Genomic DNA, 18,547 nt, shown 5'->3' with positions numbered 1-18,547 from the left:
GAGGGGTCCTTCCCCGCACTAGGGTGCGTAATGATGACGTTGAAAGCAACTCTCGCCTTACGGAGCTGTGCTTACTGCGCAAGCGTGTTAGGCGCTCCTGGCGCGCACGCGCTTTGGCTCTCTCATTGTTCTACGCCCTGCGTCCGCTGAGAGCGAGCGAGCGCCCATCGGTCGTTCTGCGCAGGCGCCGCACAGGGCAGTCTGCCCGAGGTCACGCTCTTAATACACACCCCCTCCTAAAGGGAATGACGTCAGGTTAGAACCTCTGGAAAGCGTCTGGACGTCCCCGAATCCCGGCGCTGTAGCTTCTTGGGCCTCAGTCCCCGGACCCCAGAGCGGGGGCTTCTCAGCGGCAGACCAGCTGCTACCGACTGCGCCGTCCCTTGTGCCGGCTGTTTGCTCGGTTGGTGATTTGGAAGGGAGGAGTGAGGGGTTAAAAACATCTGTATCCCAGAGGGGGTTGGGAGCTGGAGGCCAATTTCTGAGTTTTTGAAGCGGAAAAGGAAAGCCATCCAGAAGGAGGGCGGACGGCACTCCCGGGTCCCTGGGGAATAGAGGCCAGATTTCTGGCTGCCTGGGAGTGGTACCCGAGAACGAGAGAAAGGGACAGAATAATCGGCTGAAATGTGAGACCGGGATAGGGAAGCTAGGAAAGAATAAGATTGGGTGCTCCGTGACCCAGGTCGTCCTCTCTCCTTGCTTCCCAGCTATGCCTCCGCCGCGAGGTGATGTGACCGCCTTATTCCTGGGACCTCCGGGCTCCGGAAAATCTGCGCTGATCGCAGCGTTGTGCGATAAAGATGTGGAGACCGTCGAGATCCCCGACGGACGGCCGGATTCCGGGCTCCCCAGCCTGCGAGCTGCAGGCCCAGGCCTTTTCCTGGGCGAGCTGAGCTGCCCACCCGCAGAGCCGGGACCCTGGGCGGCGGAGGCCAACGTGCTGGTACTGGTGCTGCCAAGCCCCGAGGGCAATGAGGAGCCCTTGGCCCCGGCGCTGGGGGAGGCAGCACGGGCCGCCCTGGCCCGAGGGACTCCGCTGCTGGCTGTGCGGAACCTCCGACCTGAGGAGTCACAGAATGAAGCCCAGGCCCGGGATCAGACCGCGGCCCTGCTGGACAGCGCCGGGTTGGGCGTCGCGGCTCTCTTTGTGCCGCGGACCGACTGCCTCAGCACCGACGGCTGCGAGGAGCTGGAGCGCCTGCGAGCGGCGCTGCGGAGCCAGGCCGAGGCGCTGCAGAGGTAAGCGCGGAGCTTCTGGGTGGGTGGAAGAGGCCTGGAGGTTTATTTACTCTATACCTCCACCCTAAGGTGCTCTTTGAAGTCAGCCCGCAGCGAGTTTAGGACCAACCTTAAAGAGATACTTGCTGAAAGCCCTGCTTCAGATCCTGCCCTTCAGTGCAGGTTGTGAGGTCCGCGAGGCTCCACCTCAAGCTAGCGCTCTGTGCTTTTTTTGTCATCTAGGCCCCATCCAAGGGTCAGCTGGAAGTCCCGACCTGTCATCCAGCCTGCTCCTGCTAGCATTCTGAAGTCAAAAGTCCCGCTCCCCCGCCAGAATTCTAGGAGGGGCCCAGACCTAAAGCCCAAACGCTGCCCCCAAGCCAAGGTGTGAAGGAAGGCTTGCTGTCTGCATCCAAACTGGTGATCCCCATAAAATTTGTACCCGAAGACTCCACTCTCCAGTCTTCACTTTCCCCCTCACCATCTGCTTGGTTCTCAAGGGATCTCAGTCTCCAGAGAACCACACCCTCAGTGAGCTTTGTCCTTTAGGGGGCCCTCCCCCATTTCATTTCTCTAATCCCCTCCCTCTTCTTTCTGTGCCCACCTGCTGGCTATCTCCTGTCTTTTCTCCCCCACCCTAAGCGGCCTGGCCTCCTTTAGTAGAGGTTGAAAGAGGCTCAGGGAGGGGCAGCTGCTCCTCCAAGCCCACCACCCATCTTTTTTCCTTAGCCCCACGCCCTTGCTAAGAACTATTAGATGAGGCTTCTCCCCTCATTGGACTTTACACCCCTGCCATTGCCTCTGCTCAAAAAAGAGCTCCCTTGGTGACCTTGCCCTTCTAGAGCATTTTCATTTAATCCCTCAATTCATTCCGGATTCTTTTGCCCCAAGGCTCACTCTCTGTGAGTTTTGCCCCGCCCAGCATGGCGTTTTCTTAATCCTGCAGGTCCCTTGGAAAGCCCAGCTCCCAAAGAGTGTAACCTGGGGAGGGGGGGGAGACTTAGCCGTTTCCCCATTTTCAGCTCTGTTGAAAGCCAGATTTCAATTCAGCCATCGTCCCTCCCTTGCTTTAGGCCCCTACCTTTCCTTCCTGGGCTTCCCTGGTGGCTCAGAAGGTAAAGCGTCTGCTTGCAATGAGGGAGACCTGGGTTCGATCCCTGGGTCAGAAGATCCCCTGGAGAAGGAAATGGTAGCCCACTCCAGTACTCTTGCCTGGAAAATTCCATGGACCGAGGAGCCTGGTAGGCTACAGTCCACGGGATCACAAAGAGTCGGACACAACTGAGCGACTTCAACTTTTACTGCCTAGCCTAGGTGCTGTTGATGTGGCGCCTCCTTTTCTTGCTTCAAACTCCACCTTATCATTTTAGCCTGGTCCGACCCCCTAGACTAGCTCTCCAGACTCTAGACCCTCTTCTGCCCTTGACCCTATCCCTCCCTGTCCCCGCAGGCTCCTTCCACCAGCTCAGGATGGCTTCGAGGTGTTGGGCGCTGCAGAGTTGGAGGCTGTGCGGGAGGCCTTTGAGACAGGGGGCCTGGAGGCGGCCCTGTCGTGGGTTCGGGCAGGCCTGGAGCGACTGGGCAGCGCGCGCCTGGACCTGGCCGTGGCCGGTAGGGCTGACGTGGGCCTTGTGTTGGACGTGCTCCTCGGGTTAGATCCTGAAGATCCGGGTGCAGTGCCTGCTGCGGCGCCTGCAGGGCCCACGCCCTACCCGGCCCCAGAGCGCCCCAACGTGGTGCTCTGGAGCGTGCCTCTGGGCTCCGCGGACACCACCGTCGCCCCATACCCGACCACCCACTACGACGCTCTCATCCTCGTCACCCCTGGGGCCCCCACTGAGAAGGACTGGGCCCAGGTCCGGCCTTTGGTGCTACCGGATACACCGCTGGTCTGCGTGCGAACAGACGGCGAGGGAGAGGACCCGGAGTCTCTGGAAGAAGAGGAAAAGGCAGAGAAGTCTGGCGGCGAGAGCTTAGAGAACGCGGGCGGAGAGGGGTTTGAGAATGCCCGCAGTGAGGAGAAACGCGGCCCCGGATTGCAAAAGGGAGGCAGTGGGGAAGGTTCAGAGGAAGCAGGCACGGAGAGTTTGCAGCCGGTGGGCGTCGGCGCGAAGAAATCCGGCGGCGGGGACTCGGAGCCCGCGGCCGCCCTGAGCCCCGAGGACGAGACGTGGGAGGTGCTGGAGGAGGCGCCGCCGCCCGAGTTCCCGCTGCGGCCGGGCGGGCTCCCAGGGCTGTGCGAGTGGCTGCGGCGCGCGCTCCCCGCAGCCCAGGCGGGGGCGCTGCTGCTAGCGCTGCCGCCTGCGTCTCCCCGCGCGGCCCGGACCAAGGCTGCGGCGCTGCGGGCCGGGGCGTGGCGGCCGGCCCTGCTGGCTAGCCTGGCTGCGGCGGCGGCCCCAGTCCCAGGGCTGGGCTGGGCGTGCGACGTGGCTCTTCTGCGAGGTCAGCTAGCGGAATGGCGGCGGGCTCTGGGGCTCGAACCCGCGGCGCTGGCCCGACGCGAGCGCGCCCTGGGCCTGGCACCCGGGGAGCTGGCCCAGCGGACGCGCTTCCCAGGCCCGGTGACGAGAGCCGAAGTGGAGGCGAGGCTGGGCTCGTGGGCAGGCGAGGGCACCGCCGGGGGCGCGGCGCTGGGTGCGCTCTCCTTCCTGTGGCCGGCGGGCGGCGCGGCGGCCACCGGGGGCTTGGGCTACCGCGCGGCGCACGGCGTCCTGCTGCAGGCGCTGGACGAGATGCGCGCGGACGCCGAGGCAGTGCTGGCGCCGCAGGCGGCCGCGCAGTGAGAGCTGGGCTGAGGGCCGGGGCTTCCGGGTGTGCCCAGGGTCCCACCCGCCTGGCTCTGCCAGGCGGAGGACTCAAGACCCGGTGAGAGGGAGAGGGCGCGGGGTCCAGACTCTAGCATGGGATGTCTGGGCCTGAGAGATCACGGGGCAAGGGGTTGGCCAGTCAGAATCCTGAGTGCTTGAAGGGAATGAGGGCTCTGACTAGGGGTTGGAGTAGGTGACGTCTCCTCACCAGGATTCCTGGGTCCTGAAGGGAAATAGAGTTCTGGGTTCGGGACTCCTGATTTCTCTGGGGACCATCAGACTGCGGAACTCCTCAAGGGAGTTGATGGTTTGGACTCCTGGAAGGGGGCTATCTTGGTCTCTCAAGAGTAGAAACTAGATCTAATAGGTGTCTAGTCCCCCTGTGGAGGAGGTGGACGCTGTGATTGCTGATGAAGGCGGTCTCCTTCACACGGGGGATTCTGACATGGAGGAGGGGGGGGTCTGTGTTCCCCAGGGAGCTGGAATCCTTGGGCTTCTGAGCTACAAAGGGTATAAGATGTAGGTTTCCGGGGGTGGGGGAAGGACGGTTCTCTGGACTCTCAGAACGCCTGGCTCCCCAGAGAGCTGTGGTCTTTGCTTTCTAATTCATGGGTGGTGGAAGGTCTCCATGTAGAGGAGGGAATCGGGTGCTGTGTGAGAGAGCTGGAGACCCTGTGGTCCCTCTTGGGAAGTAGAGGGGTGTAATATTTGCCCCTCCAGAAGCCTGGGGGTGCAGATTTCTATCCCAGCTGTTGTGGGAGAGGATGGCACCACAAAACGGGAGAGGAAGCAAGAGTGTTCTGGGCATGGTTGGGCTGGGGAATAGCCAGAGACCAGGAATGAGGTTTTCTGACTGTGGAAGGGCAGGTTCCCTCAGAGGGAACTCCCCAGAATCCCTAGTGGATTTGAATCCTGGTGGCTGCCCTCCTCTGAGTTTGACTGGAAGGGGATGTGACTGACCCCATTTTCTAGGTGCTGGGCAATTATGGGGCTCTGTGGGGACTCTGTCCCTTTCTCCCTTAGGGGTTTCTATCTTTCTTGGGTCTTGGTTTCTTCTGTCATTAAACCTGAACTGTTTCTGGCCTTGCTATTTTGTATACCCACCTTTTGGGAAAAGCAGCCGTACTGTTGGACTAATCCAAACGCTTCTGTGTTGGCTACCTCAGGTGTCCCCAAGAGAGACACAGAGAAGGCCACAGTGAGCCAGGGGCCCACAGGACAGCCGGACAGGTGTTCCAGACCATGGGAATGTGCCGCAGGGAGGCAAAGGCAGAAACCACAGTGCCTGGGATGTTCTAGGCTGCCAGCTACCAGTAGAAGAGAAGCGACAGGTCACAGAACTCTTTAATGCCAAAAAGAGAGAATGGCAGGGGGAAGGGGGGGTGCGCAGCTGAGCAGCCATCCAGCAGAACCTCTGTTACGTTAAATGGGGAAAGCAAAACACAGAGGGGGCAGGCTCTAGGCCCAACAGCACACAGCAGGTTTCCTCCCTGCCTGTTTTCATTTCCTGCCCCCTCTCGTCCTCATCTTCCTTCTGATGCTTGAGTGGGCCACCTGGGGCCATGCCTCAGGACCTTTATAGTTTCTGTTATTTCTGCCCAGAATGCTCTGCTCCCAGATCTACTTGCCAATCAGATCTCAGCACAAATGTCCCCTCAAGAGGGACCTTTCCTGACCATTGTAACCAGAGTAGCTCACATCCCACCCTTACTATTCATCTCCACTGAGTTTTTTTTTTTTTTTCCTTTTCCTTGCAGCAATTATGATTTTAGAAAATTATTTATTTACCTGTGTATTGGCTGTTATCCCCATGCGGCACTCTCAGCCCCTCGAATAGTGCTTGACATACAGAAGGTGCTTAGTAAATATTTAATTCATTAATCAGTGGCAGAACTAGGGCTGGAATTTAGGTCATTGGCCTCTTGCTCCGAGACAGGGAAAAGGTGGGAGATGGAGGAGAAACAAGCATCTCCTAGGAGAGGAAGCGCCCTTCAGAGGTCAGGGGAAGCCAGCACGGCTTTGCCACGTCACTCTGGGTGACTTGAGCCAGTGCCTTGTGTTCCTACCTGTGAAACGAAAGGGCTGGAGAACAAGCATAAACACTTTTGAGACCCTGTTTCCTTTGACAGCTGAAGACAAGGGTAACCAATCTGAGGGGCAGGTAGCTAAGGGGTGGTACCCCCAGGTCTAACTAGAATTCCCACCACTGGCACTGTTTGTCCCATCAAAGTTGAGATAGCCCAGATAGGGGAAAGCACTTCGCACTATACTGAATGGCTATAGGCATTGTCCTCAAAGCTTTCTCAGCCTTAGGAAAATGTTCCTCATCCATCTCTAAGATACCCAGCACAACACTGTCTCCCCACCTCAACTGCAGCTCAAGCCTCTGCATCAAGCCTGCCCGCCATGGGCAGAAACAGGAATGCACAGAGCAGCTAGCCCAGTAGAAACAGAAAATCAGCCACATGTTTTGTCACTCAGTTGTGTCTGACTCTGCAACCCCATGGACTGTGGCCAACCAGGCCCCACTGTTATGGAATTTTCCAGACAAGAATACTGGAGTGGGTTGCTGTTTCCTTCTCCAGGGGATCTTCCCGACCCAGGCGTTGAACCTGCGTCTCATGCATTGGCAGGTAGGTTCTTGGCCCCTGAGCCACACAGGGCTTCATGAGCCATACAGGTAGCTTCAAATATTCTAGTAGCCACATTGAAAAACAAAAAGGGAACAGATACAGATGATACCAATTCTAATGTCTCACGTCAGTATATCCAAAATAGTATTTCAACATGTAATCAATATAGGAAAGTACTTTTTTATGCTACGTCTTTGAAATCTGGTGTATATTTCTGTAGCATATCTCAATTCAGATAATGAATTTTCATCAGAAATACTCAACCTCTAGATTTCATGAAACTCACATTTGGAGAAGTCTCTTCCTATACCCACGCTGTCCCAATGATGCTGAATAGTTTTCCAGTAATGGAGATGACAAGCATTTTCTAAATTAATCAGAAGTAAGTTTCAGGTAAACTCTTCCCCAGTTGCACCAGCCAAACATGGTGAATAGACACAGCATTGAAAAAAAAAACAACCTTAGAATCACCAGGGATTCTGTCTGCATTGCCCTAGGGTCAGACAGCCCTTTGACTGGCCTTTTGCAAGTGAGTCAACAAGTGGAATCTACCCGCAGGCTTGTCCTGAGCATTCCATGTAGACACGTTTGTACCAGGTTCTCTCTTGTGTACAGTAATAGACTTGCAGCCCCTCCTGGGAGCCCTCAAACATTAGTCTCATCCCTGTGCCTTTGCTCAGGGTGCCCTCCTCTCTGACACCATCTCTGACTTGGCCCTGTCTGACATCTCTACAGTATGCTCTGCCCTCCCGCCAAGGGGACTGCTGCCTGAGATCAACTCTGAGAAAGCAAGACCTGGTTTTGTTTTCTTGTGTTACTGTCCCTCGTGGAGTGTGCTAATTGTGTTTTAAGTAGTTGTATTTCGGCACCCTTGGGTGTCATGACTCTTGGAGTGGTTGCCTTTTAAATCATGACTTTTAAAGGGATTGAACTTTAGGCTCTGGAAGCAGTAAGCTGCTAGCGAGGCATCTGTCTCTGGGAGCATCCAAACAGAAAAGACTGAAGACTCACTTGTGAAGGGACAACTGGCTGCCTTCAGGGCGAGTCTACGTGGTACCTGAGGCTGGAAGGCCCTTGAAGGCAGGAATTCTAGGAAACCTATGATGAATCTGGGTGTTGCCATCACCAGAAGCAGAGGAGGAACAGAGCCTCATCAACTTAGATGAATTTCCTACTTGTTTGGATAATGATAGGCTTGTGTGCATTGTGATGAGGAACCATGAAGCCAGGAGACTCAAGGGTGGGTTGACTTGTGCTTTTTGGAAGAGTGAATAAAAAAATAGAAATTCCATTGTGTGTGTGTTTGTTGCGGGTTTAAAAGGAGGGGGAAGATGCCTGGGATTCTGACTATCAACTGGAAGCCTAGACTCCTGTGTCTGATGGAGGAGAGGTCCAAGGGTGAGGCCTCCTGGGTCCCTGGAGAGGAGGGATGGTGGTGGGGTGTGCAGGATAGAATTCCCTGGGCTGCAGTCCAGTGACTTTAAGAGTTTTGCCGCCCTGCAGGAGGTCAGGTGGACTAGTAATTGTTTAACCTTGGGGGCTGTGATAGTAAACTTCTTAGCTCTAGAACTATCATGGCCCATTAATGCCCCCAGTCTGTTCAGCATTCCTGCAGCCATGGCCTTGGATAGACCCTTCTCATCCTGACTTTAGACCTGGTCTTCGGATCTGCTTGACTACTGGACTAACAGGAAATGGGATGCAAGCGGAAGCTTGACAAGTGCTCATGGATTGGGGTGATCTCTCTCTGCCCTGGGGACCCCTGCCACCGTGACCACATGTGGAAGTCCAGGCTAACCTGCAGGGTGATTAGATACATGTGGCCCCGTCAGCCAGGACACCCCAACTAGTGTCAGCCCTCTGAAAGGGAGTGGCCTAGCTGTCCGGCAGCTGAACCATCCTCCAGCTGACCCTAGACCAAATTGCCAACCCATGGAATGAGGTAAATACAAGACAATTATTCTAGAGGCTTCCCTGGTGGTCCAGTGGTTAAGAATCTGCCTTGCAATGCAGAGGATTGAAGTTCAATCCTTGGCGGGTAACAAAGATCCCAGATGCCGCCCATCATCTGAGCCTGGGAGCTGCAACTAGAGTGTCCGTGTGCCGCAAAAGGGATCCTGCATGACTGTGCTGCCAACGCAGGGGTCCCAGATTTGATCCCTGGTCAGGGAACTGGATCCCACATACCACAACTAAGGGTTCACATGCTGCAGCTATAGGTCTCAAATACCATCACTAAAGATCCCACATGCCAAAACTAAGACCTGGTACAGCCAAACAAATAAATTTTCTTTAAAAAGTAAATAAATTTACATAAATAACCAAATAAATAAGTTTTCTTTTAAAAAGAAAAAGAATCTGCCTTGCAATGGAGGGAATTCAAGTTCAATCCCTAGTAGGGGAACTAAGATCCCACATGGCGCAGAGCAGCTGAGCCTGTGAGCTGCAGCTACAGAGTCCATGCTCCGCAATGAAGATCTGCCAAAAAAAAAAAAAGATCCCGCAAGAGTCGACAGAGGCCTTGTGAGCTGCAACTAAGACCCAATACAACCAAGTAAATAAACTATATAACTATGTTTATATAGACAATTATTCTAAGCAACTGAGGTTTGGAGGGGCTTGTTATGTAGCAAAGGATGGATAACTGATACAGGCGTGTCCCCTCTCTCCGGGATGTGGTCTCTTTCTCCCTTTCAACAGGACCCAGTGATTAAAATCTTAAGCTCTGTCACTTTTTAGCTGCATGGTCGCCAATGTGATGTTCCTTCTCTGAACCTCAGATTCTTCTGAAAACAGGGTTGAGAATAATAGTGCCTATCACAAGGAGTGGCTGTGACGATAAAGTGGATCATTTTCATTTCACGACCCTAAGAGATCATGTTGGTTATGAAACTTGTCTGGCAGAGGTGGGGGTGGGGACAAAGGGGGCCAGACTGCTCTTCTTCCGCCCTTCCCCCCAGGGTTCACTAGGGCCATGGAAGGGGGAGCATCCTTCCCTACTCTACTGAGGTTGGCTTTAAACCATATGATTTACTTTACTCCATGGAATGTTAACATCCCCAACCTCCTCAGGGACCTTTGGTGCACTTGGGTTTTGTGCCCCTGTCATCTGCCATGAGAAGGACATTAGCCAGGGAGCCACACATCCCAGAAGACTGAAACCCCAAGGAGGAGAACTAGAATCACCCTCCCAAACTGGAGCAAAACCCACCAGTTCATAACCTGAAACAGAGCCGCCCCAGATACCTACAAACCATAGGAAGCAGAATGCTTGTTGTTACAAGTCTCAGTTTGGGGATGGTTTGTTATACAACATTATTACAGCGTTAATTGACTAATGTTCTTGTTCAGTCACTCAGCTGTGTCCGACTCTTTGCATCATCATGGACTGCAGCACTCCAGACATCCCTGTCCTTCACCATCTCCAGGAGCTTGCTCAACTCATGTCCGTTGAGTCATTGATGCCATCAAACCATCTCATCCACTGTCGTCCCTTTCTCATCATGCCTTCAATCTTTCCCAGCATCAGGGTCTCTTCTAGTGAGTCAGTTCTTCGCATCAGGTGACCAGTATATTGGAACTTCAGCATCAGTCCTTCCGATGAATATTCAGGGTTGATTACCTTTAGGATTGACCGGTCTGATCTCCTTACAGTCAAGAGACTCTGAAGAGTTTTTTCCAATACCACACTCCAAAAGCATCAGTTCTTCGGCACTCAGCATTCTTTATGGTCCGACTCTCACATCCAGCATGGCTACTGGAAAAACCATAGCTTTGACTTTATAGACCTTTGTTGGTAATACAACATTGTTGTTTTAAACCACTGAGTTTAGGGACTTGTTTGTTACCTTAGCATAATTCAGTCTATCCTGATAGATGCCAAGGTCTAGCACCTGCCAGCTAATGCCTGCTCAGTAAGTGGCAGCTATTAGGACTGTAGCTATTTGGCCAGACACGATGTCTCCGGAACCAACACTGTCTTAAAGGTGCTAGTGCATGTGTTCAGTCACTTATTCGTGTCCGACTCTTTGTGACCCCACGGACCGTAGCCTGCCAGGCTTCTCTGTCCATGGGGTTCTCCATGCTGGGGTTGCCATGCCCTCCTCCAGGGGATCATCCCGACCCAGGGATCGAACCTGCCTCTCCTGCATTGTTAGGGAGATTCTTTCCCATCTGAGCAACCAGGGGAGCCCCCTTTAAGATGGTAGGCACTGCACTAAGTCCTTTTTTAGGTTTCTTTCATTCGACCCTTCAAATAGCTCTGTGAGGTTATAAATATTAATATTCACAGCTTACAAACATGAAACTGAGGCAAAAAGAGGTTAACCAGGAGAGGCGATCATGCACTCTGGAGTCTGACCCTCCCAACTGTTTGACCAAAGGCAAGTTACACCACAATCTGTGCCTCAGTTTGTTCCTCTGTAAAATGGGGACAATACTTTCAACCTCACAGAGTTGTGATTATGAAATGAGCGCTCTCATGGAAAACACTTAGCACAAGGACCCAGCAGGAAGTAATCCCTTAATAAAAGGTAGCATCTTCCCTCTCCTCATTCCAAAGAGGGGGTTCGACAGGGTTGAGACCCCTGCTTTTTGCAACCCATTTCCCTGAAATGCATCACATCACAAAGACTCAGGCTTGTTCTGTTAATTCATTTAATTTATAGACACGTGGGAAGCTGTAGCTGAGAAAGAATGGAGACCAAACACCACATGGGCCTCAGTTCTTCACTCAGCCTTGCCAGAAGCCTGGGAGCTTGGACGACAGCTGGTCTTCTTGATGGTCAACAAACGAGAGCCTGAGGGCACCAGGGCCCCAGGCTTGGTGTGGCAGGCGGCCTCCGTACCACAGCCCCGGGCAGCAAATCTGATGCCTGTGGGAGGGGATTTCAGACTAGAGTCAGGATCTCCAATGCCTCCCCACTCCCAATCCAGGGGTCATGCCCCAGCCACCTTCCTCCATTTCTCTGGAGCCACTCTCTCCCTTAGAATCTGGTAGAATGAGGCTCCAGTTCTGGGACCCTCTGGGAACCCTGTGCCCTCCTCCCGAAATCCAGGTTCCCCTCACCAGGGTGCATGAGGCCAGTCATGGTGACACAGCGGGTTTCCTCGCCAACGCAGAGCGCTTCCTGAGTCGGGGTGCATGTTTCCTTGAGGAAGGCGAAGCAGGAAGGACACCGAAGGCCATTCTCTGTCAGATTTCTCCTGAACGCTGGGGAGGAGGGCGGAGGGTAAGGTGCATGGGGACATTAATCCCTTTCCCAACCTCACAGCCGACACGGGGACACCGGTCGATAACCGGCACTGCATATTTTTAAAAAAAGTTTATTTGACTGCATTGGATCTTAATTGCAGCCTGTGGAATCTAGTTCCCTGATCTGGAATCAAACCCCTGCATAGGGCGCATGGAGTCTTAGTCAGTGGGCCAGCAGGGAAGTCCCTGGACACTGCAGTTTACAGGAGAAGAAACCAAGGCTCAGCGCAAGGAAGACGCTTGGCCTCGGTTACCGCGCAGGTCAGGAGCAGGTGCTCACAGCTGGCTCTGGCGGAGGAGGGGTGGGCAGGGAGGGACTCCAGCTGTGGGGCTCAGCCGGGGCTCACCGGGCAGCGGGTCCTGGTTGCAGCCATTGCTCTGGCAGCAGCGTGTGGTAGCCCCTACGTTGCTTTCGGGGCCGTCATTGAAGGAGAGGAATCCCGGGTCACAATCGCTGGATGTCGTGCACCCCTTCTTGGAGCTCACTAAAACATCGCCAACTGCAGGATGGGGGCAGGGGGAGGGCTCAGGGGCCCTGGGCTGGACCCTGGCCTCGGGGTGTCTCCCCTACCTTACAGCTTCCCCAGTCCACTGTAATCTAGAGAGGTCTCTTCCAGCTCCCAAAAGTCAGACCCCCTTATCTGCCTGGGGCATCATCTGAACAGTTTATTAGGTAGCAACCCTTTTTCTCTCCACCCCCAGCTGTGTTGGTCTCTCCTGAGTGGTCCCTTCAGCCCCACGTCACTCACCACCATTCTCTAAAGGTCACACCTGGAGAGGTCTTTTCCAGGCCACCTGTGACTACCTCCAGGCCTGTGTGAAATGGTCTCTTCCAGCCTTCAGCCCTCATCCTGACCCCTGGAATTCCATCCACCAAATCCTAGGATGCAGCCCTCAGCCACCACCCTGTAACACCTATCTCCTTCTTCCAGGGTCACTGCCTAGGCCTCCTACGGATGATCTCTTGCTGCCCTCCTTGGCTACTCTCAGGTCTTGCCTGAAGTGGTCTCTTCCAGCCTCCCTGGCCTTCCCCCTCCCCACCACAGGGTGGTCTCTTCCAACACTAGGGTTTCTGCTCTTCATGCATCCTGCGTGGGTCTGTGGGTCCTCAGGGGTGTCTGATTCTGCAACCTTATGGACTGAGTCCAGGGATTATCTGTCCTTACATCTATCTCTCTCTATCCCAATATTGAGGCTTCCCAGGTAGTGCAGTGGTAAAGAAACAGACTGCCAATTCAGGAGACACAAGAAATGCTGGATCGATTCCTGGGTGGGAAAGATCCCTTGAGGAGGAAATGGCAAGTGACTGCAGTATTCCTGCCTGGAAAATCCTATGAACAGAGGAGCCTGGCGGTCTGCAGTACATGGGGTCACAAAGAGTCGGACACGATTGAGCTCACACCCAACTCAATCAACCCCAATATCTCCCTCTTTCTCCTGTCCGGAAACCTGTGGTCCAGCCCGTATCCCTAGGAGATGCCTGGTGCCCCCAGACAGTCAACCTGATCACTTTCCTTGCAACTCACCCCAGTCTTCTCTACACCCACCCCTACACCTTTTGCATATTAGATGCCCCCCGCTGGATTTCCGTCTTCCCCCACCCCCCACCATGTCCTTTCCTTTCCTAATCCCCTCTTGCCTAAGAAAGTCCCTAAATCTGCCCCTCCCCCATCCTCTCTTTAGACTCTCATTTTCAGAAATATTTGGCAACAGTGGTTTCTGTCATTCCACCCGATTCTCTTTCCTCCACCCACCTTGAGATCGTCTTTCCCTCTTTCCTGTCCCCTCATCACTCAAATGTCCCTCCCAGCACCTGGTGGTACCTGATACCCTGAAGGCACTCCCCACCTCCCCAGGATCTGATGCTATCCCCTGCCCTCTTACCTCTGTGGGTCTCATATATGGCGGCCATACAGGTGTCCTCTTCGGGGGCGCAAGCTTGCATTGTTCCCTGGCAAAAAGGACCGGGACTTATACACACCCAGCAGTCTAGTGGGTACCCTGCAGAAGAGAGCAGGGCTCTAGTCAAAGCTGGTGTGGTCTGTGGGTCACGACTTCCGAGTCCAGAGGGGCATGGGGTGGGGGGTCTGAAGGAAGAGGTACGCATGTCTCCCTAGTTATTGAGGGTGGGACATTGGCTGCTGAACAGAGAATTTTCCGAAGCTCCTGCAGGGACACCGGGGTGCTGCCAGCAAAGCTGCTTCCAGGCGTAAACAGCAACCCCACCAGCGAGCAAGTTTACCTAATTACAAGGCTGGAGCCTTTGGACACTAGGGTGTTCTGAGAAAGCTTGAGGACAGTGAAGGGTCCTGCTGAAGGTTTCCATTGAGATTTTTAAAAACTTTTTTATCTTCTTTTCTTGTTTTTTCTATTTTTTGGCTATGTTGAATCTTCCTTGCTTTCCGGGGTTTTTCTCTGGTTGCAGTGAGTATGGTCTACTCTCTCGCTGCGGTGCTTGGGCTTCTCATTCATGGTGCCTCCTCCTGTTGCAGAGCACAGCCTCTAGAGCAGGGGCTCAGTAGATGTGGCGCAAGGGCTTAGTTTGCCCAAGGCATGTGGAATTGTCCCGGACCAAGGATCGAACCCTCATACCCCGATTTGGCAGGCAGATTCTCAGCCACTGGACCACTGGGGAAGTCCTTCATGGACTTTTGTGAACCTTGAGGTCCAGCTGATTCTTGGAAGTGGGACCCTCTTACTTGTGGGTACCACACTTAAGTCTGATAGATAGTGGGCACTCAGGCAGGGGTACCTGAGGCTGGGATCTGCATCCCAGGCCAAGAAGGAAGATCAAGGACCAAGAGGGTAAGTGCATGGACTCCTTGGTCCTGAGAGAGGAGGCAACTGGGGGACCAGACACAAGGAAACTGGGTCCTGGGGAAGGTGGAGTAGCCTGAACTCCTACATCTGAGGGACAAGGACACTGGGGACCTGAACTGCTTAGAGTCCTGGGAGAAAGGAAATCTCTTGCCTTCGCCTCATATTTTTTCATATTAATGAAAAATAGTAATCATACTAATCATAGTCTCATCTGATTTTCTAGAATTCAGGTGTCTTATTTGGAGACACTGCCTGGGATACAGGGAACACAGCCCATCCAAACCCCTCCTTTCTCAGAGATTTAAACCCACACGTTTTTTAGCTCTTCCTCCCTTGGGGACCCAGGCTTTTTCTCCTTTACCCTCTGCCTTCTCCATGAATTCCAATTCCCAGGACACTTCCTCTTTCCCTTCTCTCTTGAGGACATGGCAGAATGTTCTCTCATACTCCTTGTTTTGAGGGTCCCAGGAGTCCAGAGCCCTAGTCACTTACCCAGACCCAGGAGGGTGCAGAGCAGCATGGAGGCCAGCAGGAAGGTCTCAGGTTTCATGGAAGGCTTCATGATGGATGGATGAGTGACCCTGCAGTTCCAAGTCCCCAGCTGTTCTTATAGGAAGCTGAGAAGGGGCAAGTCTGGACCTACCTTAACCTTATCCCCAGGCTAAGAAATGATGTAAGACCTGGGGGTAGGTCTCTGCAGCTCTGCGTGAGGGAGGCAGAATCCGAATCCGAAAAGAACATGGGCATCTTGAAACCAACCCCTCCCCCAGGAGTCTCGGCTTCCAACCCTCTCCTCCATCAGATCCCACCGCCCCCGCCCTCACCCTCATTTTTTCTGACATGAAGCCCAAGATCAGAATCAGGTCATTTTGTTTCCTGTAGGGTAGAGCAGCTGCTAAGACTCAGATACCCTCTCCCTTGTCTCTCTTCCCAAGGAGGTGCCTAGCGTGGGTGAGACCCTACCTGGGAGCACCCAGCAAGTCCAGGCTTGTTCTGCGGGGGCATGCTTGGTTCTTACTCCCTTTTCTGTGTTTGGTCTGTCTTCCAGCTCCGACCCCACCCCAAGATGCACTTCTGGGTTTCTCGGGGACTGAACAGAGGGGGCTTGTCATCAGGCAGGAATGGGCATGGTAGGAGAGAGATGCCCACAGGTCCCATTGGAAAACTGAGGCAAGGTTGGAAGCACTCAAGGCTGGGCGTGTGTCTAGTTTGGGCACATATTTTGTGTTTTACTGAGGTCCTTTACACTCTCTCTCTGCCTCAGGCATGATCTTCAGAGATCAGTGATTTTTTTTTTTTTCCTGTGTGTGTGTGTGTGTGTGTGTGTGTGGTGGGTGTGGGGAGGGTAGCCAGCCATCGGTGGAGGGGATCCTGTTGCGGTAGGCTCCCGGCTTCCTGCAAAAATTCACTCAAGTTTGCTGGCCTCTTGCTTTCCAGGCTTCAGTTGGGCCGGTGAGGACAGCGAATTTCTTCTGGGGACCAATCCAGCAGGCAGCGTGGGTTGCTAGGATAGCCTGGTGTGAAAGTTACCTGGAGGAAGGGCTTCGCCAGAGGGAAAAGCTCGTTGCTAGGGAAGTCAGGGCCTCCCGCCTCTCTCCCGAGAGAAGTAGTAGGCATGCTCAGTGGTCGACGGAGTCGCAGGTGCGCCTGGGTTTGAAAGGGTCAAGCCTTGCGCGCTTGCGCAGTGAAGCCTGAGTGGGGCGTACCTGCTCTCTGCGCCCTAAACAGAGACCTTCTTGCATCTTCTGGGTCAGGCGAAGCCACACGACGTTGACGGGCTGGAGATTATCCTCCGCCATGTGGTGTCCTGCAAGTGCCAGAACTCGGTGAGAGACTGGCGTAGGGGAGGGTGGAAAAAGTAAAGAAATTCGTGAGAGGGCTCTCTGAGGGCCTTGGAGCCTCAAAGGTGTTGAAAAACAATCCGTATCCGGGCTGCCAAGAAAAAAGAGTTTCCTTGGGGGCGTCTTAAGAACTGCAATTTGAGAGATACTTCCCTGGTGGCTCAGAGGTTAAAGCGTCTGCCTGCAATGCGGGAGACCTGGGTTCTATCTCGGTCGGGAAGATTCCCCTGGAGAAGGAAATGGCAACCCACTCCAGTATTCTTGCCTGGACGGAGGAGCCTGATGGGCTACAGTCCATGGGGTTGCAGAGTCGGACACGACTGAGTGACTTAACTAACTAATTCCCATAAAACTGAAAGAGAGCTGGCAGAATGAGTCAGGGCTTTTGAGGACCAAGGTCAGCAGGTTGTTAAAGTTGTGTGGTGGTGGTTGTTCAGTCGCTCAGTCGTGTCCGACTCTTTGAGACCCCATGGACTGCAGCACGCTAGGCTTCCCTGTCTTTCGCCATCTCCTGGAGCTTGCTCAAACTCATGTCCTTTGAGTCAGTGATGTCATTAACCATCTCATCCTCTATCTTCCCCTTCTCCTACCTTCACTCTTTCCCAGCATTAGTGTCTTTTCTAATGAGTTGGGTCTTCGCATCAGGTGGCCAAAGTATTGGAGAGTCAGCATCAGTCCTTCCAATGAATATTCAGATTTTATTTCCTTGAGGATTTACTGGTTTGATCTCCTTGCAGTCCAAGGGATTCTGAAGAGTCTTCTCTAACATCACAGTTCAAAACCATCAATTCTTCCGTGTTCAATTTTCTTTATGGTCCAACTTTAACATCCATACATAACTACTGGGAAAACCATAGCTTTGACTATACAGACCTTCATTGGCAAAGTAATGTCTCTGCTTTTTAATACACTGTGTAGGTTTCTCATAGATTTTCTTCCAAGGAGCAAGTGTGTTTTAATTTCATGACTGCAGTCACCCCAGGAAAATAAAGTCTGTCAGTATTTCCATTGCTTCCCCATCTATTTGCCATGAAGTGATGGGACCAAATGCCATGATCTTTGTTTTTTGAATGTTAAGTTTAAGCCAGCTTTTTCACTCTCCTCTTTCACTTTCATCGAGAGGCTCTTTAGTTCCTCTTCACTTTCTGCCTTAAGGGTGATGTCATCTGCATATCTGAGGTTATTGATATTTCTCCCCACAATCTTGATTCCAGCTTGTGCTTCATCCAGCCCAGCATTTCGCATGATGTACTCTGCATGTAAGTCAAATAAGCAGGATGACAGTATACAGCCTTGATGTACTCCTTTCCCAATTTGAAACCAGTCCATTGTTCCATGTCCAGTTCTAACTGTTGCTTCTTGATCTGCATACAGATTTCTCAAGAGGCAGGTCAGATGGTCTGGTATTCCCATCTCTTTAAGAATTTTCCACAGTTTGTTGTGATCCACACAGTCAAAGGCTTTAACGTAGTCAGTAAAGCAGAAGTAGGTGTTTTTCTGGAATTCTCTCGCTTTTTCTATGACTCAGCAGATGTTGGCAATTTGATCTCTGGTTCCTCTGCCTTTTCTAAATCCATCTTGAACATCTGAAAGTTCATGGTTCACATACTGTTGAGGCCTTCTTTGGAGACTTTGGAGCATTACTTTGCTAGGGGGTGAAATGAGTTCAGTTGTGTGGTAGCTTGAACAGTGTTTGGCATTGCCTTTCTTTGGGACAGAATGAAAACTGACCTTTTGCAGTCCTGTGGCCACTGCTAAGTTTTCAAATTTTCTGGCATATTGAGTGCAGCCCTTTGACAGCATCATCTTTTAGGATTTGAAATAGCTCAGTTGGAATTCCATCACCTCCACTAACTTCGTTCATACTTAGGCCCACTAAGGCCACTAAGGCCCACTTGACTTCATACTCCAGGATGTCTGGCTCTAGATGAGTGACCACACCATCATGGTTATCTGGGTCATTAAGAGCTTTTT

At 53.0% G+C, this 18,547-nt stretch overlaps 2 protein-coding genes across 2 annotated transcripts; one reads left to right on the top strand and one right to left on the bottom strand.

The window, feature by feature from the left end:
* The first annotated feature begins 168 nt into the window (after positions 1-168).
* On the top strand, positions 169-7,947 carry IRGQ (immunity related GTPase Q). Its single transcript, XM_061139480.1, has 3 exons — positions 169-403; positions 708-1,239; positions 2,669-7,947. The coding sequence occupies exons 2-3, from the start codon at positions 710-712 to the stop codon at positions 3,999-4,001; spliced, it is 1,863 nt and encodes a 620-aa protein (XP_060995463.1). The 5' UTR covers positions 169-403; positions 708-709; the 3' UTR covers positions 4,002-7,947.
* Positions 7,948-11,361: 3,414 nt separating this feature from the next.
* LOC133051383 (phospholipase A2 inhibitor and Ly6/PLAUR domain-containing protein-like) lies at positions 11,362-15,294 on the bottom strand. Its single transcript, XM_061135832.1, has 5 exons — positions 15,225-15,294; positions 13,797-13,913; positions 12,260-12,412; positions 11,727-11,870; positions 11,362-11,532 (listed from the first exon to the last, which is right to left on the bottom strand). Exons 1-5 carry the CDS (start codon positions 15,292-15,294, stop codon positions 11,387-11,389), a joined length of 630 nt encoding a protein of 209 aa, XP_060991815.1. The 3' UTR covers positions 11,362-11,386.
* Positions 15,295-18,547: the final 3,253 nt, after the last annotated feature.

This window comes from Dama dama, chromosome 4 (genome assembly GCF_033118175.1).
Source record: "Dama dama isolate Ldn47 chromosome 4, ASM3311817v1, whole genome shotgun sequence".
Taxonomy (NCBI): Eukaryota; Metazoa; Chordata; class Mammalia; order Artiodactyla; family Cervidae; genus Dama; species Dama dama.
This window is presented reverse-complemented; position numbering and strand designations above follow the sequence as displayed.

What these genes read in the sequence shown, in the direction of transcription:
- IRGQ (XM_061139480.1), top strand. Translation starts at nt 710, where the DNA reads ATGCCTCCGCCGCGAGGTGATGTGACCGCCTTATTCCTGGGACCTCCG. An exon ending in CAGGCCGAGGCGCTGCAGAG is followed by an intron (nt 1,240 to 2,668) that starts GTAAGCGCGGAG and finishes CTGTCCCCGCAG; the next exon opens with GCTCCTTCCACCAGCTCAGG.
- LOC133051383 (XM_061135832.1), bottom strand. Translation starts at nt 15,294, where the DNA reads ATGAAGCCTTCCATGAAACCTGAGACCTTCCTGCTGGCCTCCATGCTG. An exon ending in CTGCACCCTCCTGGGTCTGG is followed by an intron (nt 13,914 to 15,224) that starts GTAAGTGACTAG and finishes TCTCTTCTGCAG; the next exon opens with GGTACCCACTAGACTGCTGG. An exon ending in GACTGGCCTCATGCACCCTG is followed by an intron (nt 11,533 to 11,726) that starts GTGAGGGGAACC and finishes CCCCTCCCACAG; the next exon opens with GCATCAGATTTGCTGCCCGG.